The sequence below is a fragment of the Podarcis gaigeae genome (assembly GCF_964106915.1).
Source record: "Podarcis gaigeae genome assembly, chromosome: 2".
Lineage (NCBI taxonomy): Eukaryota > Metazoa > Chordata > Lepidosauria > Squamata > Lacertidae > Podarcis > Podarcis gaigeae.
This window is the reverse complement of record NC_139679.1, coordinates 126,841,603-126,865,728: the sequence shown is the minus strand read 5'-3', so window position 1 is coordinate 126,865,728 and position 24,126 is coordinate 126,841,603. Positions and strand designations below refer to the sequence as shown.

At 50.2% G+C, this 24,126-nt stretch overlaps 1 protein-coding gene across 4 annotated transcripts in view; it reads right to left on the bottom strand.

Moving 5' to 3' along the window:
- The window catches only part of LOC310837206 (uncharacterized protein), a 314,413-nt gene that overhangs the window by 107,185 nt on the left and 183,102 nt on the right, over positions 1 to 24,126 (bottom strand). The window contains exons 1-3 of one of the 4 annotated variants that reach the window (XR_014560468.1): positions 8,579 to 9,148; positions 5,641 to 5,814; positions 839 to 1,109 (exon numbers count right to left, since the gene is read on the bottom strand). The exons of 1 other annotated variant lie outside the window; for it this stretch is intronic. Coding sequence is in view for 1 of the 3 variants with exons in the window: in XM_083723307.1 (XP_083579433.1) it covers positions 5,641 to 5,814; positions 6,402 to 6,575 (348 nt within the window). In the remaining 2 variants the exon portion in view is untranslated. Of the gene's footprint in view, positions 1 to 838; positions 1,110 to 4,890; positions 4,969 to 5,640; positions 5,815 to 6,401; positions 6,576 to 8,578; positions 9,149 to 24,126 lie in introns of those variants that run through there. 2 more of the 4 variants (XM_083723307.1, XR_014560469.1) reach the window with 2 other exon arrangements.

Genomic DNA, 24,126 nt, shown 5'->3' with positions numbered 1-24,126 from the left:
AATACTATTCTTCCGCATAGATTGGTGCCCAAACTATTAGACCTGGGACTTCCACTGTGTTTGTGCAGGTGGATATTAAATTTTCTATCAAACTTTTTTATACTCTCAATACAGCTAACTTTGCCCCCAAATACCCCATTAATAAAATCATTAAGTTTGCAGATGATACAACGGTGGTTGGTTTAATCATGGCTGGAGAGGGGGAGGTGGCCTATAGGAAGGATGTTGAGCAGTTGGGGGAGGGGTGCAGGAAAAATTTCCTCCTTAGCTGAAAGAAAACAAGAGATTATTGTGGACTTTAGGAAATATAAATTGAATATTCAGCCACTCATTATTGAGGGGAAGTGTGTGGAATGTACAGCACTTGGAATCGCCTCCATGGTCCAGGGACTGATCCGCCCTGGCTTCCTCCTCAGAGGTCCCTTCAGAAGGAGAAGGGGTCCCGGGTCTCCATGGGGGAAAGCGTTCCTGAGACCTGCGTTCGAGGCCAATGCTTTCGCCTTTCAGGCTCCAGCCCACCTTCTCTCTGGTGTTTTTGTGAGCTGTAGAGACGGGATCACATGCATTCCCAAGTTTAATAAGGATCCTTTGAAAAGGCTGAGAAACCTTTAGTCGAAAGTTCTTCTTTTGCCAATGAACTTTGCCTCTGCGTGATTTATTGGGAACCAGATGCATCCACTCCAAAGAAGCTCCTGCAGCGCCTTGGCATTGAAGACCCAGAAAAAGAGACGGAGGGGAATGTGTGGGTCACAAGGTGGGAGTCGTTGGAAAGGAGTCGCTGGGAGAGGCAGAAGGTTCTGTTGAGCAGGCGGAAAGAGCCCCATGGAAAGACAGGTTGGGCTGAGCTGGTGTTGGAATGAGAGGCAGAGAATGCAAAGCAACTCCGGAAACGGTGAACAACTCAAGCTATGATCTCGTTTGAGGAACGGGAATTAAGATGCCTGCTTCCCCATCCCCAGTGGATTAAAATGTCCAAAGGTTAGGACAAGAAGAAAGAAGAGGAAGCAGGATTGGATGAACATTATAAGAGACCAGAATTTTCCATTGTGACTTGGCTGAGATTTGTTGGAACAGTTTTTCAAAGGCTTTATAGAAACTGGACCTAGAAGCTGGAGAAACACTGATTTGGATTATTAGACGATCATTATAAGAATCATATTGCACTGAGTTGGTTAAGATTTGAAAGCTGGGCTAGGGAGGGAGATGAAGGGAATGTGTCATCTTGGTGAAGAGAAGAAGAGTTTGGATTTGATTTCCCGCTTTATCACTACCCGAAGGAGTCTCAAAGCGGCTAACGTTCTCCTTTCCCTTACTCCCCCACAACAAACACTCTGTGAGGTGAGTTACAGATAGGTAGCCGTGTTGGTCTGCCATAGTCAAAACAAAAAAAATTCCTTCCAGTAGCACCTTAAAGACCAACTAAGTCAGTTCTTGGTATGAGCTTTCGTGTGCATGCACACTTCTTCAGATACAGTGGTGCCTCGCAAGACGAAATTAATTCGTTCCGCAAGTCTTTTCGTCTTGTGAGTTTTTCGTCTTGCGAAGCACGGTTTCCCATAGCAATGCATTAAAAATCAATTAATGCGTTCCTATGGAAACCGCCTTCAGACCAGGTCCGGGGACAGTCTGTCCCCCGACCTCTTCTGAAGGCTGGTGGGGGGCGAAAGTCTTTGCTCCCCACCCCGCCTGCCTTCCCGGGACAGCGGAGACTTCTCTGCTTTCCCGGGGTGATTTTAAAATGCTGGCGGGCAGCAGCGCTACCGCCCGCCAGCATTTTAAGATCACCCCAGACAGCGGAGAAGTCCTCCGCTGTCCCGGGGGTTTTAAAATGCTGGTGGGCGGCAGCGAAGGCTTTGCGGGCAGCAGCGCTGCCGCCCGCCAGCATTTTGAGATCACCCATGCTGGCGGGCGGCAGCGCTGCTGCCCGCGAAGCCTTTGCTGCCGCCCGCCAGCAAAGGCTTCGCGGGCAGCAGCGCTGCCGCCCGCCAGCATTTTAAGATCACCCATGCTGGCGGGCGGAAGCGCTGCTGCCCGCCAGCATTTTGAGATCACCCATGCTGCCTTCCCGGGACAGCGGAGACTTCTCTGCTTTCCCGGGGCGATTTTAAAATGCTGGCGGGCAGCAGCGCTGCCGCCCGCCAGCATTTTAAGATCACCCCAGACAGCGGAGAAGTCCTCCGCTGTCCCAGGGGTTTTAAAATGCTGGTGGGCGGCAGCGAAGGCTTCGCGGGCAGCAGCGCTGCCGCCCGCCAGCATTTTAAGATCACCCCAGACAGCAGAGAAGTCCTCCGCTGTCCCGGGGGTTTTAAAATGCTGGTGGGCGGCAGCGAAGGCTTCGCGGGCAGCAGCGCTGCCGCCCGCCAGCATTTTGAGATCACCCATGCTGGCGGGCGGAAGCGCTGCTGCCCCGAAGCGTTCGCTGCCGCCCGCCAGCAAAGGCTTCGCGGGCAGCAGCGCTGCCGCCCGCCAGCATTTTAAGATCACCCATGCTGGTGGGCGGAAGCGCTGCTGCCCGCCAGCATTTTGAGATCACCCATGCTGGCGGGCGGAAGCGCTTAAAAGAGGTCCCCGGAGCATTTAAAAGAGGCCCCCGGAGTTTTCCCTATGGGCTTTCTTCTTGCGAAGCAAGCCCATAGGGAAATTCGTTTTGCGAAGCGCCTCCAAAACGGAAAACCCTTTCGTCTAGCGGGTTTTCCGTCTTGCGAGGCGTTCGTCTTGCGGGGCACCACTGTACACAGAAGAAAAAGTGTGCATGCACACGAAATCTCATACCTAGAACTAACTTAGTTGGTCTTTAAGGTGCTACTGGAAGGAATTTTTTTTGTTTTGTCTGTGAGGTGAGTGGGGCTGAGAGACTTCTGAGAAGTGTGACTGGCCCAAGGTCACCCAGCAGCTGCATGTGGAGGAGCGGAGACGCGAACCCGGCTCCCCAGATTACGAGTCCACCGCTCTATGCTAAATACCACTTACCACTGTATGCTAAATACAGCTGGGTTTATTCTGGAGTGCAAATTATGAATAATTGTTGCTACAGATTATTTTCAGACAGAGATGGGAGTTTTCTTTTCAGTGCCTGCCCTGTGGTACACCCTCCCAGCAGATGTCAAAGGAAAAAACAACTACCAGACTTTAAGAAGACATCTGAAGGCAGCCCTGTTTAGGGAAGCTTTTAATATTTGATGGATTACTTTATTTTAATATTTTGTTGGAAGCTGCCCAGAGTGACTGGGGAAACCCAGCCAGATGGGAAGGGTATCAATAAATCATCATCATCATCAATTTTGTTGTATTTTTTATATTTTTAATGTTTTCTATTAAGATTCCTTTATTTTGAATTTAGGAGGACACACATAGGAAGAGGAGAGTTGGAGGTGGGAGGACCTGCAAGGAACGCAGGATCTCTCAGGATGGGATACGGGGAGAAGAGGGGGTCACGCAGGGGAGAAGTGGGGGACCCTGCCTTTCTATGGGTTGACGAATGATATGATATATATGATACAAATGCCATAAACAGTATTTTTAGTTTATCCCCCCTTTCTCTTTTCTATACAATTGTATTTTGTAAGGGTTGTTTAATATTTTTTGTTTTATTTCTCTTTTTTGCTTTCTCCTCTGTATGAATTCTGCGATGCGAAGTGAGATGGGAGCTATGAGTGAAGCTCTTTCCACATTTCAAGCACTGATAGGGTTTCTCTCCTGTATGAGTTTTTTGATGCAAAGTGAGTTTCGTCCGCTCCCGGAAGTTCTTCCCACATTCCAAGCAGTGATACGGTTTCTGCCCTCTATGAATTATTTGATGGGAAGTGAGACTGTCCTTCCACCTGAAGCTCTTCCCGCATTCGAAGCACTGATAGGGTTTTTCTCCTGTATGAGTTCTTTGATGCAAAGTGAGCTTGGCCCCCTCCCCGAAGCTCTTCCCACATTCGAAGCACTGATAGGGTTTTTCTCCTGTATGAGTTCTTTGATGGGAAGAGAGATGAGAGCTTTTTCTGAAGCTCTTTCCACATTGCAAGCACTGAAAGGGTTTTTCCCCTGTGTGAATTCTTCGATGGGAAGTGAGATGTGCGCTTTGATTAAAGCTCTTTCCACATTTCAAGCACTGATAGGGTTTCTCCCCTGTATGAATTCTGTGATGGGAAGTGAGATGGAAGCTATCAGTGAAGCTCCTTCCACATTCGAAGCACTGATAGGGTTTCTCTCCTGTATGAGTTCTTTGATGCAAAGTGAGCTTGGCCCCCTCCCTGAAGCTCTTTCCACATTTCAAGCACTGATAGGGTTTCTCTCCTGTATGAGTTCTTTGATGCAAAATGAGCTTGGCTCCCTCCCTGAAGCTCTTCCCGCATTCGAAGCAGTGATAGGGTTTTTCTCCTGTATGAATTCTTTGATGGTAAGTGAGACTGTCCTTCCACCTGAAGCTCTTCCCGCATTCGAAGCACTGATAGGGTTTTTCTCCTGTATGAGTTCTTTGATGCAAAGTGAGCTTGGCCCCCTCCCCGAAGCTCTTCCCACATTCGAAGCACTGATAGGGTTTCTCCCCTGTATGAATTCTTTGATGGGAAGTGAGAGAGTTGCTTTGACTAAAGCTCTTTCCACATTCCAAGCACTGATAGGGTTTCTCCCCAGTATGAATTCTTTGATGGGAAGTGAGATGTGCGCTTTGATTAAAGCTCTTCCCACATTCCAAGCATTGATAGGGTTTCTCCCCTGTATGAATCATTTGATGAGAATTGAGATGGGCCTTCTGACTGAAGCTCTTCCCACATTCCAAGCACTGAAAGGGTTTCTCCCTGCTCTGTCCTCTTTTGTGTGAAGTGAGGCTATCCCTCTGAATGAAGCTCCTTCCTTGATGGGAGGTGGAATGGGAGCTCTGACGGATGTTCTCTCCACACTCTGAATATTTATATGACTTCTCCGATATGTGGATTCTGTTGTGCTCCCCCTTGTTCTTCCTTTCTAATTTATCACCATCTGCAATAAAGAGAGAAGCGAATTAGAGCCTCAGGAGGAAATGGAGCTCCAGATCACTGAACAAAATTAATGAATGCTTGTGATAGAGGAAGAACTAAAAATAGTTAGATGTGGGGCCTTTCTATAGTTTTCACTGCCTTGGTTGGCTGGTATTAACTGATATATTGCTTGGCTTTTATCTGGAATGGATTTTGTTCTGGCTCAATCCTGGAATCCACTCCATCTCCAAGGTCAGTCATGTCTTTGGTCAATCAAATGCAAACAGAAGCTAAAACAACAAGCCTGACGGAATGTTCCTTGTTTTTAAAAGCAAATAAAAAGTTATTCCAAAAAGAAAAAGACAACATACAGAGGCCACCATCTGCATTCAAACTGCAAAGCAGGATCAGTGAGTTGTCTGACATTGGTAAGGCATTCAGATCACAGAACTGGTTTTAGACATTTTGAGCTGCCAATTCATCGCGTTGGCCGGGGAGCTGTGATCTATTCCTAGCTCAAATTGCCTGCAGATGACAAAGGAGCAGGCAGGCAGGCAGGTGGGGGAGCCCGAAAAGGTGCCCCCCTTCTCCATCTCCATCTGCCTCCCCACCCCCCACCCTCTAGCTGAGGAAGCCCCAATTCCTCTCTGGCTCCATCCCTCCATGTCCCCATCTCCACTCCCCTGGGACTCACCAGATCTCTCGGAGGTCCCTGGGAGGGAGCGCTCAGAGGTTGTGGGGAGGGATGCAGGAGACAACCTGACCAGGTCAACCGTCCATCTTCCCCCTTCCATCCTCGCTAGCTTTGAAGGATCCGTCTCTTTCATCCTTCCTGAGGAGTCAAGGAGCCAAAAGAAGCTACAGGGTCCTGGGAGAGAGGAAGAAGCAAAGGGAGCCTCAGAGGCTCAATATGGGGCCCCCAACATATTGGGAGGCTTCCCCTCCAGCCAAAAATCCCTGCTTTATCTCAGTAAGAACCAGAGGTAAGAACCAGAGAATTACAGCTGGAACTAATAAATTAAAGGAAACTTAATGAAAGGGAATTATAGATAAATTGGCCAAAGGGTTGCTATAAAAAAATAAATTGTAAAATAAGGATGCAGCGAAAGGGAGGTACGGGGAAGTCGCATGAAAGAAGGTATATGAAAATAAGATTGTGAGACTGTATATGTTTGTTTTTGTTTTGGTTTGTTTTTGTTGTGTGTTGTGTTTGTTATTTTTTTTATGTGTTTAAAAATTGAAGAAAAAATATTTTTTTTAAAAAAAAGGAGAGAGGAAGAAGCAAAGGGAGCCTCAGAGGCCCTGCAGGGCTTTTTGGCTGGAGGGGAAGCCTCCCAATATGTTGGGGGCCCCACCCACAGCAAAATCTCTGCTTTATCTCATTTCTGGCCAGAGAGCTTCCCCTCTTCACCCTCCATCCCTCCATGTTCCCATCTCCCCTCCCCAGGGACTCACCAGATCTCTCGGAGGTCCCTGGGAGGGAACGCTCAGAGGTTGAGAGGAGTGATGCCGGAGACAACCTGACCAGGTCAACCGTCCATCTTCCCCCTTTCATCCTCACTAGGGTTTCAGAATCTGTCCCTTTTATCCTTCCTGAGGAGTCAAGGAGCCAAAACGAGCTGCAGGGTCCTGGGAGAGAGGAAGAAGCAAAGGGAGCCTCAGAGGCCCTGCTGGGATTCTTCTGCCCTAGATATTCTCCTGCCCCTGGAGAAGCACAAATGGGGCGGCCCCTTCCCAAGAGAAGCCACATTTCTCTACCTCTCCAGTGGTATAGTGTTGGATGTGGTCAAAAATGAGATGGCAAGAATAAATATTGACATCCTGGGCATCAGTGAAGTAAAATGGACAGGGATGGGCAAATTCAAGTTCAGATGACCATCATAACTACTACTGTGGGCAAGAATCCCGTAAAAGAAATGGAGTGGCCCTCACAGTCAACAAAAGAGCGGCGAAAGCTGTACTGGGATGAAATCTCAAAAATGATAGAATGATCTTGATATGAATCCAAGTTAGACCTACAAGAAATAGAGTACAGATTTCCAAAGAATAGCAAGGAGAGACAAGAGGGCCTTCTTAAACGAGCAATGCAAAGAAATAGAGGAAAACAATAGAATGGGAGAAAACCAGAGATCTGTTCAAGAAAATTGGAGATATGAAAGGAACATTTTGTACAAAGATTACCATAATAAAGGACCAAAGTGGTAAGGACCTAACAGAAGCAGAAGACATCAAGAAGAGGGGGCAAGAATACACAGAGGAGGAGGAGGAGGAGAAGAGGAGGATATCCCGCCTTTCACTCCCCTTCAGGAGTCTCAAAGCGGCTAACAACCTCCTTTCCCTTCCTCCCCCACAACAAACACTGTGTGAGGTGAGTGGGGCTGAGAGACTTCAGAGAAGTGTGACTGGCCCAAGGTCACCCAGCAGCTGCATGTGGAGGAGCGGAGACGCGAACCCGGTTCCCCAGATTACGAGTCTACCGCTCTTAACCACTACACCACACTGGCTCTCCAGAGGAATTATACCAGGAAGATGGAGGGCACAAGGAGAAGGGGACGACAGAGGACGAGATGGTGGGACAGTGTTCTTGAAGCTACCAGCATGAGTTTGGCCAAACTGCGGGAGGAAATAAAACACCCAACAGGGTGGATCCAGTATCACCAAATAACTGAGGGCTTCATAGCTGACAAGAAAAAGGGTTTTGCAATTTCAGTATTGGATAAAGAATTACTACAAGACAAAACAAAACAAAAGTAATTTCTAAAATGTATGGAATCTTATTGGAGTGGGAGGATATGGATGAACAGGTAAAGTCGGTAATGATCAAATTGGCTATGGATTTAGGAAAACCTATTCAAGTAATAACATCATGGGGAAAATTATGGAAGGAGAGTTGGAATTTTACGGCTTGTGAGGCAATAACAGAAAATTTGATAAAGATGTTTTAAATAAGGAAATATTTCTTTACGCCACAGTGGCAGTGAGAACATTTATTGCCCATTAATTGCCAAAAATTGGAAAAAAGAAATAATTCTGACAAAAAAAAGCTCTCTTTGGAGAGTCCCTGGCACTTGGGGAGAGACCATAAATTTTGTAACTACTCCGGGTCAACGCTATCTCTCCCCTTAATTCCTCATGAAGTTTCCTAATACCAGTTATACCATATGCCTTATACCATTTTCTAAAATTCTATGATTATCCCCGCTGTGTTTTATTTAATGGAAATTGAGACTGGTTTTCTAGGTGAACCTTTTTCCACATTCTAAACACTCTCCTGTAGGAAATATTTCATGGAAAATTAGATTCACCAAAAGAACGAAGCCAGACAAATGTAGAAAGGGAAAAAGAAAATTAAGACAGGATGTACCTCCACGTCCCTAAGATCTCTGAAGCCTACATTGAAGGAGGCCTGGGCAGCTCAGAGCAGCCTCATCCTGGTTTGAAAAGGCAGGACTGGTGGAAGAATATTCCCAGACAGAACAGGAGAAACATCTCCTATGGAGAGTTGTGGGTGTGTTGACATCTCAGATGCTGCAGGTGGCGCTATGGGGCTCCCTCAAAATAGAGGAGGTTTGTCCTACAGAGATCTGTATGGAGTTTCAAAACTGATTTCATGATCCAGCAGGGAGCCTTACCAGAGAGGCCACGATCCCAGGATTCTGATACTTGACTTCCTTCTGCAGAGCTCTCTGGTCAGGATCCAGCAAAGCCCAGTCCTCCTCTGTGAAAGGAACAGCTATGTCTTCAAAGCACACTGGACCCTAAGAGAAACAGGGAGAATAAAGATGATATTTTTCTACACATTGCTCTGTTCTTTTCTGTAACAATTTTGTTGTGTATTTAAATGATGGGTACAGTGGTACCTTGGGTTACAGATGCTTCAGGTTACAGACTCCACTAACCCAGACATAGTACCTCGGGTTAAGAACTTTGCTTCAGGATTAGAACAGAAATTGCATGGTGGTGGTAGCGGAGGCCCCATTTTCTAAAGTGGTACCTCAGGTTAAGAACAGTTTCAGGTTAAAAATGGACCTCCAGAATAAATTAAGTTCTTAACCCGAGGTACCACTGTATTAATCTTTGTGTAAGCGGGGGAATTCACATAATAATAATTTTATTATCTATATGGTACTCATCTTCAGGTAAATCTTTGCAAGCATTCCCATTTTCCAGATGGAAGGACCTCCTCTCTTTTCAGGAGGGGGAGGGGAGGGAATGTTGGTTGGCATCCTTCTGTCTTAGGAGACAATGGAAGAGTGTGTCTTTGGGAGTGAGATCTGGGGGGAGAGGCATGTGTTGTTGCATCTGGGACACAGGAAGTGGTCTGGAGATGCAGAAGGGCTTTTCTCCTCCCTGTGCTCCCCCCACGTGGGAATGTTCCCCTCTGGCTGCAGCCTCTGTTCATAAATGTGACTTTTCCCTCCCTCTGAAGGGGGTTTAATTTCCTTGACCCAAAACCCCCTCCCCAAAATGAAGGCAGCATCTGGATCCCAAGGCAGAGCAGAGCTGCATATTTCCTGCGAACTGGCCCCCTCCCTGGCCTGGCAGAGAGGACAAAGGAGGACCCCCTGCTCCCCGACTTGGGGGTCTCCCCCCACCTCGCATGACCTGAGCAGGGACCCCCATGCCCCCTCCCTGCCCCCCTGGGACCCCCTTCTTCCCAGGACACACTAAGGGGGCAGAGAGAGGGGACTCACCGGATTCCAGGAGGGGCTTCTGCAAAGAAGAGAGAAGAAAGAAGGATGGGAGGGGGAGGGGGAATTTAGCCATGGAGGACCTTGCCCCCTCCCCCTTCACTTCCTGCCCTCTCTAGGAATCCAGCTCTGCTCCTTTTAACCCTTGCCAAGCCGAGTCCTCCCCACCCTCTCCCTCCCTGCAGTTTCCCTGCTTCTGCGCCCGCGCCCTAGGGGCTGCCCCCCTTCCCTCCCTCTGCCCCAAGGAGCCCACATCCCACCGGACTAACTGCAAGGGAGACGGGGGGGTCCATGGGGGGGTTACCTCGGCTCTCCCCTCCCCCAACATCGAGGCTCCTGGATCCCGAGGAAAGGCTGGGAGGGAGAAGAGGCGAAGGGCTGCCTAGTGGCGGGAGGTGCCGTGGGCTCAGAAATGGCTCCCTCCAGACCCCCTCCCCAGGAACACCCTCCAGCTCAGCGAGGGGGGGAGGAGGGAGGGGGGCTTCCCAGGCAGGAGACCCCTCCCCCCCGAAAATTCCTTCCCCCCCCCCCCCCAGGAAAATAGGGAGATGAGGAAGAAACGCCCTCGCGATCTTGGGGGGAGGCCAAAATGAGATTTACTGTAATAAGCTTTCAGGAGACCCACCTACAAAGGACCCATGGAAAATAGTTAATCAATAAAGCCGCTTTGGGCCAATAATTTATACCTTCAGATCAATTGAAAAAAGAGGCACTTTATGCCAGCCCCACACTCGACCCAAAGCGGATATTAGACGTCGTAGCAAATGGAAAGAAATCGGACTTTACTGCAATGGATGCCGGCAGTGGTGAGGGGAGTTTTCATCCCGCCTTTTGAAAAGCGAGAGGCATGAAGAGAAATGAGTAGAATGAAAAGAAATCCTCCCCTCAAGCCCCGGGAAAGTGCCGCCTGGTCTGACAGGAATCCTGGGCGCCTAAAACTGAGGCGAGGCAGTTGGGAAAAGGCGGGAAAAGTCGCTGAGGGGAAGAAGCGGCGGGGGGAGGGGCGCCTCCTCTCTGGTCCCTCAGAGACACACAGAGACACAAGGGGGACCCTCTTGGGAGGGGAGCAGAAAGGAGGTGTTACGGAAATCTGGGTGCGTATTTACCCTGCCACCCAGCCAATCGGACAGAGTCCGTGGGTTCTTGCGGAAGAAAGAAGCTCAGCCGGAGACAGGAGCAAACTGCCGAAGATCCAAGTTTATTGGCCAACAGGTTCAAGACGAGATTGAACCCCGAGAGTGGGGCGACATAAACTTTTAAAAGTTCCCTCCAAGTCCCAGAATACAGTGCACGAAACGTCATGAATTCATTATGGGAGGGTTGGGTTTCACGGATTGCATCATGAATATATTACACACGTCATGAGTGTCTCAGAGAAAAGGTGGGGTTACACTCATTTACATTTGAGACAAGGGAGGGGGAAATATGTAGAGCGAGAAATACACATAGACAATCATTTATCAAGTACCGGTGGTGGCAGGACAAAGGGCCATAGATATGCATCGTCTGCCACCTGGTATTGCCCGGGGAAAGGGTTATGCGAAGCGATCTGACAGGATTAAGAAGTTCCTGTGTACGTGCCTGGCCGCTCCGGGGATTATGGAAGTAGGGATCACATCATGGAGTCCAGAAGGGGCTGAGTTGAATGACACCAAGAGCAAAGAAATCGGAGTTGTGGTTGATTTTATGTGAATTTCCAAAGGTTTCCTATGTGATTCGGTCTATTTGGTATTGGTAATCAAAAGCGGAAACAAAATGGATACATTGTAACAGGAATGGGTACATTTTGACAGTTTTACGAGTTCTCCAGTTTCGGATCCATTGTTCTCACAGTGGGGGGCCGTCAACAGCTTGTCAGTAGGTTCAATGAGGCGTGCAAAGCTGCCTGAGCTAGCTCCTGCAGGACGAATGCATGGCTGTGATTGGCCAAGACGCAGCCATAGGAATAAGCGGAGATACAGGAGCGCCCGGTCTACTCGTTCTGAGTATGGAGCGCAAATAGCCATAGGAAAAGATAAGAGAATACATTCATATATTCGAGCTTATTTCGCTCGTGGTACAAAGGGGCTCTGGGGAAGGTGTGGTGCTTGTGCGACGGTGAGGGGAACTGAGGGTGGGTGAACGGGGATACCCTTGAGGTCATCGCCTCGGTTGTTCAAGGGAGAGGGGCAAAGAAGGTACCCCCCCCCTTTCCGATCCGTATCAGTCCCCCATTCGGAGATAGATTTGCATCAAAGTTCTGAAGGAACTTGCAAATCCTTTCTCCGCACCACAGGAACGCTAAATTTCTGTGATCTCATATTCCCCTTCTCCCAGATGCCTCATCTGTACATAGTCAGGGAAGGTGGGGGTATGTTGGGAACGAGAATAGGCTCGAAGAGAGAAGGAGTTAGGCGAGGCAGGGTGGCGGAGGCGGAGGAGGGAACAACAGGGATTAATAAAGTGCACAGTACAACATAAGATAGACACACAAAGAACAGCGCTCAAGACGATGAGTAGCATGACTTTCAATAATTGTCGGAGCCAGCCCAACTTGGGTAACCATCCCCACAGGTCCACATCGGATAGTCCCTCATGCTGGATATCGTGTAGCCTCCCTGCTAACTCGTGAATATTGTTCAAATGCCCAGTTATGTTTAAGGTCTGGTCAGTCACGTATGTGCAGCACTCGGTGCCTATTAAGGCACAGGTGCCTCCTTGACTAGATAAGAGGAAGTCCGTAGCAATCCTCGTCTGTAAGGCCATCTGTCTTACCTCGGTTAGTTCCGACATGAGAGAGTCCGTGATCTGGGTCGCCTCCTGCATAAACTTAAGGAGGATGTCAGTGAGTCGAAGGATATCCACATGGTTTGAACCGGCACCGTAGGCCGGGAAAAGTGCTCGGCCTACGGTCTCTCCATTTGCAGCAACATCTGACAGATCTGACAACTCCTTTTGCTCCCTTTTATTCCGTTGTCTTCCGGGGGGTAGATGTGGGACGATCCTAATTCCGGGGACAATGTAGCCGACGAAGCAGGATCCGGACATGTGTGGGCTCACCCATGTATATGCACGGTGTCCGCACACCCAGAATAGGCCGCTGAGGTAAGATTCCATTCTGCCGGAGGCAAAGGTTTGCAACAGCATGGAGTCTGAGGGTTGGGGTTTCCAGTTAAAGGGGTGTCCGACGGCAGCGGCCCAGGCGACGGTAAGGTTAGGGAAAGTCCGGGACTCTCTTGCACTGGTGACGGTGACCAGGCCAGTGGGCAGGATTTCGAGAGTGTTGGAACATGTACTGGATCCAATGAAGGTTCCTTCTCCGGAGAAGCTGCGGCAAAGGGGCCCCTTCGTAGGGCCGGTGAGATAGAGATATTGATGTGTCAAGTTGAGCGCCGTTAGGTTCCAGGAAGTAACGTTTCCGGAACGGAATTGTTCAAGGGTCACTGGCACTGGGACTAGTGGGAGACTCTGCTGGAGGTGGCTAGGCGCGTGGGCACAGATCCAGCAGTCTGGGTAGGGTGCTTCCTTTGCCACCTGACTGAGAAGTTTAATGTAGGAGTTTTGCTCCCAGGATGAGAGGAGGTCTTCTCCCGGGAGTGCAGAGTCAGTGCCGAATTGTCGAGGTGCCGTGCCGACTGGGTGGAGTGGGTCAGTAGTGTTTAATAGTCGCCTATCCCTGGCGATACCGCCGCATCTCAGGGGTCCGACGTGGTCCCATGAGGGGGGGCGTGAAGGGTGTATAGGATGATGCCAACCTTCGAGATATTCAGCCCCTTTCCACTCGTGAGTGACCCCTAGGTTCCATAAGCAGCAGAATCGTCACAGGCAGAGTCCCTGGAGTTGAGACTTCCGGGTTTCTGGGGTGGAGAGGAGACACTGGAACCCGAAAATCAAGTTTCCAGAGGGGTGGTTTGAGTCCGTGTAAACGTGGGAGGCCCCTCCTATCTCGATTTCGGTCCAGTTCGGGTTTCGGGAGATCTCTCCGTTGGCGTAGAGAAGATAAGTCCCGTTTTGGCAGGTCAGCCGGTAAGAGGAGTGGTCAAGAGTGAGGGCCGCGGACCCGATACGACGCAGGTCCTTGTTTCGGACGAAAAGTTCCCAGTATTCGTCGTTGGCGAGTCGGGGTACTAAAGAATGGCGCAGTAAGACCCGAGACTCTGGAAGGCAGAAATCAAAGTCCCCCATTCGATCAGGGTTAGACCTTCCCGTCTCGACCTCATGATAGTCCAAGAAGTGATAGTCTGTTTGCAACCCTGTGCAGTGGTCTGATGATGTGAGAGTGACCCAGGATATGGCGGCGAGAAGAAGAACGGCGTAGGCCCGATTCATGGTGTAGATGCGTGTGGGGCAAACGAATGAGGGCTGCAAAGCGAGGCTGTCAAACGAAGCAAGCTGTCAACGGAGCTGTCAAATGGAGCTGTCAAATGAAGCTGTCAGATGAAGTGTCAAAAGCGAGGCTGTCAAACGAGGGAAGCTGTCAACGGAGCTGTCAAATGGAGCTGTCAGATGAACTGTCAAAAGCGAGGCTGTCAAACGAAGGAAGCTGTCAACGGAGCTGTCAAATGGAGCTGTCAGATGAACTGTCAAAAGCGAGGCTGTCAAACGAAGGAAGCTGTCAACGGAGCTGTCAAATGGAGCTGTCAGATGAACTGTCAAAAGCGAGGCTGTCAAACGCGGCTGTCACCGCGTCTGAAACGTAGCTTAATGGTGTTGGTATCTGGGATGATTTCGGACGTCCAGTTGGATGTCGCGGTGTCTGGTCCGGTCTGTTGGGCCCGACTTTGGCCCCGATCCGCCGGTCCAGTCTGTTGAGCCCGACCTTGGCCCCGATCTACTGATCCGGTCTGTTGAGCCCGACCTTGGCCCCGATCTGCTGGTCCGGTCTGTTGAGCCCGACCTTGGCCCCGATCTGCTGGTCCGGTCTGTTGGGCGTCGTCGTCAATATATGAGGTCGGTGGAGCAGGTGGAGTCGAAAAGGTGAAGTCCTCACCGTTGCTTTCTTCCGTTTCCTGTGGAGGGGGTGAGGACTTGCATCTAGTATGATGTAACCAAGAATACTTCTCACCTACTTTCACGGCGGTTGGCGAGGTCAAGAGTACTTGGTAGGGGCCTTCCCACGCGGGTTGGAGTGGTTCTTTCTGGTAGACCTTGACGAGAATCCAGTCACCAGGGTGGAAGGAGTGAGCATGGACGTCGATGGGCAGGTTTTGTCCCTCGATGGCCGCGTAGTGGTGGAGACGTTGTAATTGCGTCTGGAGCTGAATAACATAGTTAGTAAGTTCTGTTTCTCCTAGCTCCAGTTCTGAGAGTGGGAATAAAGTGTTGTAGACGGGAGGAGGTCTCCCGAATAAAAGTTCGAAAGGAGAGAGTTTTAAACGTTCGGTTGGGGCGCTGCGGATGTTATGAAGGACCAGTGGGAGTGCATTCACCCATTTTAGGCCAGTGAGCTTGCAAAGTTTGCCCAACTGTATTTTTATTTCCTGGTTCATGCGCTCTACTTGGCCAGAGGATTGTGGGTGGTACGGGGTGTGGAGATCCCATCTAATTTGGAGTGTCTTGGCAACTAATTGCACCACTTCTGCAGTAAAGTGGGTTCCCCTGTCGCTGTCAAGGCGTCGGGGTATGCCATAGCGGGGAATAATATCCTGTAGGAGGGCCCTGGCAACTACGGATGCGGTAGCTCTTCGGCAAGGGAATCCCTCCACCCACGAGGAGAATTGGTCCACTATAATCAAAGCATACTTAAAGCCTTGGCATTGGGGCAGATCAATAAAGTCAAGTTGCAAATTCTCAAAAGGGACAAAGGCCCATGGTCTGGCTCCCGGTGGCCTCCTGGGTTCACGCTTCGGATTGAAGCGATGGCAGGTAATGCAATTCTTTGATGCTGCTGCTGCGGCAGCAGCTATCCCGGGTGCATACCAAGATCTAATTACATGTTCCATTAATCTCCCTTTTCCCCAATGTGTCCGCTGATGAAGAATCCTCACTACTTTTGGAGTCCAGGCCTTTGGAAGGACGGTTCTTCCATCAGGGAGGACCCAGATGCCTTGTTGTTCGGTGGCACCTATCGATTCCCACATAGCCTTTTCATCCTCTGGGGCAGATTTGTAAATTTCTGTAAGGTCTAGGTCTGTTGGTAGCAGGAGGGCTTGAAACTCGGATTCATTGTTAGGAATGCGTAGGGCAGCCATTTGTGCGGCTTTGTCGGCTCGTCTGTTTCCTTTAGAAACTGAGTCCCTACCCTTGGTATGAGCTTTGCAGTGGACGACGGCTGTAGCGGAAGGTAAATGGATCGCCGTGAGAAGTCGCTCAACTAGGGCGGCGTGCGAGATTTGAGACCCGGCGGCGGTTAGAAAGCCTCTCTGGAGCCAAATTTGACCGGTTGTGTGTACCAGGCCGAAACAGTATTTACTGTCGGTATAAATGGTTACCCGCTTCCCTTCACCTATCTCGCAGGCACGCAGTAGCGCGATTAACTCAGCGGCTTGGGCACTGTACTGGGAGTTGATTGGGTTTGATTCTAGTACTTCGAAGTCGGTGACCACTGCATACCCAGTCTTTCTAACCCCGTCGATTACTTTAGAGCTGCCGTCAGTATATAGTATTAGGTCGGGATTCTCTAGGGGAAGATGATCTAAGTCTTCACGAGGCTTTTCAGCTTGCCGGACTATGGTGGTGCAGTCATGATGTGGGGTGCCATCATCGGGAAGGGGTAGCAGGGTAGCGGGGTTTAGCGAGTTGACACGTTTAATGGTAACATTGGTTGGGGTTAGGAGGAGGGCTTCGTACCGGTTGAGGCGTGAGTTCGAGAAATGGTGGCATCCTTTTAGAGTTAGGAGGGTTGAGACCGAATGGGGAACGTGAAGGGTGATTTCATGGCCAAGAACTGTTTCTTGGGCCTTCTCGAGGAGGACTGCAGCGGCTGCAATGGCTCTCAGGCAACTGACAGCCCCTTTAGCAGTGTTGTCAAGTTGCAGACTGTAATATGCTACTGGCCTCTCTTGGTCGCGGAAGGGTTGGGTTAGGACACCGGAGGCTACTCCCATTTGCTCGTGAATAAATAGGTTGAACGGGATTCGGTAGTCGGGTAATCCTAGGGCCGGAGCGGACCTGAGTTCCCGTTTTAGTCGTTCAAAAGAGTTGTAAGCTTCCTCTTCCCAGACCAAAGTGTCTGGGTGGTCCTGACGCGTCATGACAGTTAAGGGCTTCGTTATTTCGCTGTAACCAGCGATCCATGCTCGGCAGAAGCCGGCCATGCCAAGGAAGCCGCGCAGCTGTCGCTTCGTTTTTGGGAGAGGGATTTTAGTGACTGCTTCAATCCTGTCAGTGGCTAGACTTCGGGTCCCTACACCCAGGATGTGTCCCAGATACTTGACCTCTTGTTTACAATATTGGAGTTTCTTTGGGGACACCTTATGTCCCTTCTTTGCCAGTTCTGATAGGAGGTGTTTAGTATCTATCTTACACGCCTCTTCAGTGGTAGAACACAATAAAATATCATCCACGTAAAGGAGTAAGGTGGAGCTAGCCGGTAAATGGATGTCCTCTAAGTCTTGATGTAATATGGCCGAAAAAATTGCGGGCGACTCTACATAGCCTTGGGGAAGTCTGGTCCAAGTTAGTTGACCGGGCCCCCAGGTAAATGCAAAGAGGAATTGGCTGGTCGGGTCCAGGGGTATACTGAAGAAGGCAGAGCACAGGTCCGCAGCGGAGTACCAAGTAGTTCCCGCTGGAATTGCATTTAGGAGGGAGTTCGGGTTTCCCACTACTGGGTGCCGTGGTATTACGAATTGGTTCACTAATCTCAAGTCTTGCACGAAACGGTACCGTATAGGTTCCCCTTCTTTAGCGGGTTTCTTGACCGGGAGAACTGGAGTATTACAGGGTGAAGCGCACGAGACTAGGATCCCCTTTTCGAGGAAGTCCTCAATCATGGGTGTTAGGCCTTCTATGGCTTCTTTGGGCAGAGGGTATTGCTTGGTACATGGGAAGGGTAGGTCACTTCGGTAAGTGATCTTGACTGGAGTGGCGGAGAGTAAGAGCCCGACTGAGGTTGATTCAGTGCCCCATAGGGAGGGGGGCAAGTCGGTTTCTAGGTCAAGAGGGAGTTCGGGAAACTGTCGATCCGCTTTAGATTCCTGAACGATACCTTGGAACATGGGAATAGAGTCCTCTGGCATATGTAGGTAAATGCCATCGGAGGAGCACTTAATGGTGGCGTTAAGTTTGCAGAGGAGGTCTCTGCCGAGGAGATTGACAGGGCTGCTTGTTAAAAGGAAAGTGTGTTCCGCTAGTAATGGTCCGAGGGTGACCTTAGCCGGTCGCGAGAGCGGGCAAGTGCGGGGTATCCCGTCCAGTCCCATTACTTTCTTGGTCACTGTCCCTGGTTCCAGGTGGCTGTTGGTTAGGGTGGAATAAGTAGCCCCTGTGTCCAACAGACATTGATAGGGGTGGCCGTCAATCTCAATAGTGCAGACCGGGTCCTCAGGTGACAGTGCAAGGACGGGGCAGATGGTTTGGGCCTGAGTGGGATCCCCTTCTAATTGTCAATAGGTGTCCTGATCATCGGGAGGTGGTTGGTTTGGAGGATGTAAGGGAGGCGCAGTGGCATTCGCCCAAGGGTGAGCGGACTGGTCTATGGCTGTCATCTGGGTCCGGGGTCCTGACTGGGGTCGGGTTTGAGGCGTCGGGTTCGAGGGCGTTGGTGGAGCATAAGTCGCCGGTTGGTGGTTGGTGTACCCTGGGGTTACGTTGGGTTGTGGGGGGAAAGGAGGGTGGCTGGCTCGAGCAGAGAAGGACTTGGATTCCTGCCCCCCGTAGGTTGACGTATTTAGGTAAGGGCAGAATCTTTTTATGTGACCTTCTTCCTGGCAGTAGTAACACCCTCCAGTCCCCGGTCCCCATTGCCTATAGGGGTTAGGAGGTCCTCCTCCCCTGACCCCCTTTCCTCGGTTGAGGCCTCTACCTCGGTTAGGGCCATAGGTAGTCTCCATGCTCAAGGCCAAGATCTGTTCGACCTCGGATTTACTCTCCTTTTTCTTTCTTTCATCTCGAGAGTTGTAGATGGATTTCGCAATGGACAAGATTTCATTTATACTTTTTCCATCGTATCCAATTTGAAGATTCAGGGCTTTCCTAATATCTGGGCAGGCCTGATCCTTGAAGAAACCTTTAACGATTACTTCATGTTGCGGATTCTCGGGGTCTATCCCCCCCCAGGTCTTGATGGCAGAGACCAATCTCGTATAATAATCAGAAGGGTGTTCGTTTGGTCCCTGCATTACCGTTTGGACTTTGGTCCAATTAACGGTGCGTTGACCTGCAGCCTTCACGCCGTCCAGGATGGCTTTCTTAAATAATTTTAAGCACCAGATCCCGTTTGTCGTGTTATAATCCCATGTAGGTTCTACTCGGAGACATTGTGCGGTGAGCGCCTACAATCCTTGGGGTCGTCCCCTCTGGTAATCGGGCGATTCTATAGCTTCCCCGGCTTTAGCCAGGATGTCCGCCTTCTCTGCCTCGTTAAAGAGGGCATTCAGAAGGACATGGACATCTGCCCAGGTAGGATTGTGGGTGGAAAAGATTGCGCTGATCTGGCGGTGACATTTGTCCGGATCGTCCCTCAGGGAGGGCATCTGGTTGGACCAAGTTACGAGGTCTGAAGTATAAAAGGGATGATGCGTATACACCATTCTTGGGGTTCCGTCAGGTGAGAGAGGCGGGATCGGCAAAGCCCTTAGAGGCATTTGGATCGCGGTAGAGCTCACAGTAGAGCTCACTTGGTCAGAAGGCCCTGGGGTTCCTTGGTTATAGTTCAGGGACTCTGCCGTAGACCCACAAGGTTCGGAGGGGAGATCTCTATCTCTGTTTGGGGCAGGATCTTCAATGGTGTTGTGAAGCATTGAGGAAGGGGTTTTAGCTTTGGTCTGCCCGGGGTCTTTGGGTTTAGCCTGTCCAGAGTCCTTAGTTTTAGTAAACCCGAGGTCCTTTTGGTCCTTCTTGGCTTGTAGCCTTGTGACTCTTCTACTGTCTTGAGTCCCTTCCCCCCCTTCTCCATCGCTACTCGAACCGCTGTCAGACGGCGGTGGTCCTTGGTAGTAAAAGTGAACCAGGGCCTGCTGTATATCTTCGTCTTCATAAGGGGGGGGCATCTGCTGTCGCCCGGGATTCATTATAGGTAGCTGATAAGAAGTTGTTCCCTTCGGGGCTTGGAGCACTCTCCTTACGGCCTCGAAGGCAGCCAGGTATTCCAACTGGCGGGGTTTTTCTTCCATTAAGTATTTCTTTAAATAGTTCAAGCGCTCTTCATTGAACGAACCCCCTGTCGGCCAGCGCAATTCAGGTTTAGCCGAGGTGGTACTGGCGGGCCAGATCTCAGAGCAGAGGTCCTCTAACTTTTCTTTAGATAATAACTCGTGGCCAGGAATCGACTTCCAATGTGTGATAACAAATTGGAGAGGAGAGTCGGGATCCTTCTGGGATCGGGATGGCTTTCTGAAAGCCTTCCTCCCAGAGTGAGCCCGCTCATTTTTGGAAGCCTGGGTACCCATAGTATATTTCACGCGTGTCTAGACAAGAAAGAGGAGAGAGGGATAGGGGTCGGTAAAGTTTGGTGAGCCAATAAAGGGCTTGCAGTATAAGAGTGGCTTCTAGTCGCTTGGCAACTTCCTTAGAGAGTTTAAAGAGCTCTAGCTATCCGGTATTATTTCCTTTCCTATTTCCTTAACCAGTAATCTGGGGTCCCTTTCCACTCTGCCGGTCCCGCCCAATTCCTCATGGGCTATTCCCCTCCTGGCAACCTCCTACCTATCGATCACTCTCAGGAAAAGGGGGCCCTACTGAACGCCCGCGCCGTGCGGTGCCAGATCGGGTCGTCCCTGGATAGAATTTCGGATCGAAAATCCCCCTTGCTTTCGGAAGCGGGCTTACGGTACACGGGGTACGTAGCCCGACCGGTGCGGCTGGGATTAGGATAGAAAGCAAGACCACTTCCTGCCCCCTAGAAAGGACGCTCGGGAAGATCGGAAAAAGAGCTCCAACCCCTTGCTTTCAACTGGGATGCCCGTTGCGGAGAGTCGGCTATCTTTCAAGTCGGGTCTCTCCGTCTTACCCTTCGGGCTCCCAATTGGTGCGGCTGGCTGGAGAGTTTAGAGAAAGGGATAGAGCTCAGAACCCCCCCTTTTCGGGTCGAGCGGCGGTCCACGGTCTCTCTCGCTAACTGGACCAAGAGAAAGGTGAGAAGAAGCGATAGAGAGGAGGGCAGAGAATTCGGTTGCCAGGAGAATTCCACCCCCTTTCCCACCAGTGCACTGGATTTCTTTCCTATACTCACGAGTCTTCTGTGTTGATCCGATCCCGGGATCGATGAATAAGCCGGCTGGATCCCTTTGCTCCCCGGCTGAACTCCTGGGGCTTTCGATTACCGCCCGGAAGATGGCCGGAGGTCCCAGTAGGGTCTTCCCAGGCAAAGTGGCCCGGAGCCGGCTGAAGATCTCGGGGCCCCCGGTCAGCAGCTCGGGAGAACCGCTCAAAGCCCCACGTTGGGCGCCAAGCTGTTACGGAAATCTGGGTGCGTATTTACCCTGCCACCCAGCCAATCGGACAGAGTCCGTGGGTTCTTGCGGAAGAAAGAAGCTCAGCCGGAGACAGGAGCAAACTGCCGAAGATCCAAGTTTATTGGCCAACAGGTTCAAGACGAGATTGAACCCCGAGAGTGGGGCGACATAAACTTTTAAAAGTTCCCTCCAAGTCCCAGAATACAGTGCACGAAACGTCATGAATTCATTATGGGAGGGTTGGGTTTCACGGATTGCATCATGAATATATTACACACGTCATGAGTGTCTCAGAGAAAAGGTGGGGTTACACTCATTTACATTTGAGACAAGGGAGGGGGAAATATGTAGAGCGAGAAATACACATAGACAATCATTTATCAAGTACCGGTGGTGGCAGGACAAAGGGCCATAGATATGCATCGTCTGCCACCTGGTATTGCCCGGGGAAAGGGTTATGCGAAGCGATCTGACAGGATTAAGAAGTTCCTGTGTACGTGCCTGGCCGCTCCGGGGATTATGGAAGTAGGGATCACGTCAGGGAGTCCAGAAGGGGCTGAGTTGAATGACACCAAGAGCAAAGAAATCGGAGTTGTGGTTGATTTTATGTGAATTTCCAAAGGTTTCCTATGTGATTCGGCCTATTTGGTATTGGTAATCAAAAGCGGAAACAAAATGGATACATTGTAGCAGGAATGGATACATTTTGACAGTTTTACGAGTTCTCCAGTTTCGGATCCATTGTTCTCACAGTGGGGGGCCGTCAACAGCTTGTCAGTAGGTTCAATGAGGCGTGCAAAGCTGCCTGAGCTAGCTCCTGCAGGACGAATGCATGGCTGTGATTGGCCAAGACGCAGCCATAGGAATAAGCGGAGATACAGGAGCGCCCGGTCTACTCGTTCTGAGTATGGAGCGCAAATAGCCACAGGAAAAGATAAGAGAATACATTCATATATTCGAACTTATTTCGCTCGTGGTAGAAAGGGGCTCTGGGGAAGGTGTGGTGCTTGTGCGACGGTGAGGGGAACTGAGGGTGGGTGAACGGGGATACCCTTGAGGTCATCGCCTCGGTTGTTCAAGGGAGAGGGGCAAAGAAGGTACCCCCCCCCTTTCCGATCCGTATCAGGAGGGGGCTTTCAGACTAAGGGGTGGCAGGGGGGTCTCTCTCCCTCCCTCACCACCCCAGTGCATTCCTCTCATGGTGGAAGGTGTGGGAGAAAAGAGATGACCCTGCCTGCCTTCCAAGGCTGAGGTTTGGACAGACACCCCAAAGAAGGGGGGCCCTTCGGAGAATGGTTGATCTTGACAACTTGAGTTGTGGAGAATAATCCCTCTGTTACGGCAAAATCTGGGTGCGAGGCTGCTCTGCCACCCAGCTCATCGGACTAAGTCCGTGGGTCCCTGCGGAGGAAAATGAGCTCAGCCGGAGACAGGAGCAAACTGCAGAAGATCCAAGTTTATTGCGCAACAGGTTCAAGGCGAGATTGAACCCTGAGAAAGGGGTGACACGAGTTTTTGAAACTCCCTCCATGTCCCAGAATACAGTGCAAAACACGTCATGAATACATTAAAGAGAGGTTTGGTTACACAGATTACATCATGAATATATTAAAGGGAGGTTGGGTTACACAGATTAACATATGGAGGAGGGAGGGGGGAATATGCAGAGTCGGAGATATGCACAGATAAACACTTCCTGGGGATGAGAAAACAATGGTCCCAAATATGCATAGTCTGCCACCTGACATTGCCTGGAGGAAAGGCTGATCAGAGCGATTTGACAGGATTAGGGTCTTAACACCTTGCTTGAGGGATTATGCTGGACAGGGGAGGTGTGATGGAGTCCTAGAGAAATTGAGCAAACTGGCACGTTGATTTTCTATGAATTTTATAGATTTTAGTCCCTGTTGACATTGACAATTGGAAATAAATTGATATATTGTAGCGAAGAAGGTGAAGAAGACATGCCCCCCCCTTCCGTAACACCTCAGAGGCGCCTTTCCTTGCTAGCTTTACAACTAAGTGAAGAACATGTTAGAAGTCGATTGTGAGCCTGAAAAGAGGGAGAGATTTACAGTTGAGAGGAGACTTGAGTTAAGGTTATGGAAATTATGGGGGGGGGGGGGACATCTTTCAAGTTAAAAGTTACAAATATTATGCCTGAATGTATCCTTTCAACTTGACAGCCCTCGTCTGTCCCCAAAATGGGCCAAGACCTCTTGAAGGAAGGTGAGGACAGGTGACCCCACCTACGCCCAAAGTCACCCCCCACCAAAGCAGGCTCAAAGCTTCTCAAAGCTTTTCAAAATCATTTTCTCAGCAGCTAAGCATCAGAAACATTCCGCTCTGCTGTAACAAAGGTAGAGAACAGTCCATTGTTTCTCAGGCCTTTCTGATGCCTTCTGGCCTTCCTAAAGAACCACATTGCAACTTCCTTTCTGTCCGGGAACCATGCCAGAACAAGAGATTGAAACATATCTGAACACTCTGAAACCCCTTTCCTGGGAAGAGTCCAATAGTCCCAAGACAGCTTTCTGTTCATGCTCAGAGGACTCCTGAGGGAGGAGAAAGGAGGAGGGAACTGGAAAGGGGTATATATGCTTGTGCACATGATTGTGAACTCGTGCATGCTTTTTGTGACTTATCACACTTGCTCCTTCTACCAGTTCATGGATAGTAGAAATAAAAGCCTTTTCTCCGAAACTATTCCTTGAGTGTCTGTTGACTCCCACTTCCCTTTCCCAGGCGCAATATTTTTCCCACCCGAGGGCAAAGCCTCAGAAGGCTACACTCTGTTCCTCTCCTTTAGGCGGTAGTTCAACAGAAGTCACTCCCACTCCAGATCCCTGCAGGCCTCAGGGGGCCACTGGAGCCCAGTGGGGGGGACTCTGGGGAACTGGCTGGACTGGGGTCCTCCAAGTGAGGGCCGCCCAGAAAGTGCTCCTGGGACCTCGA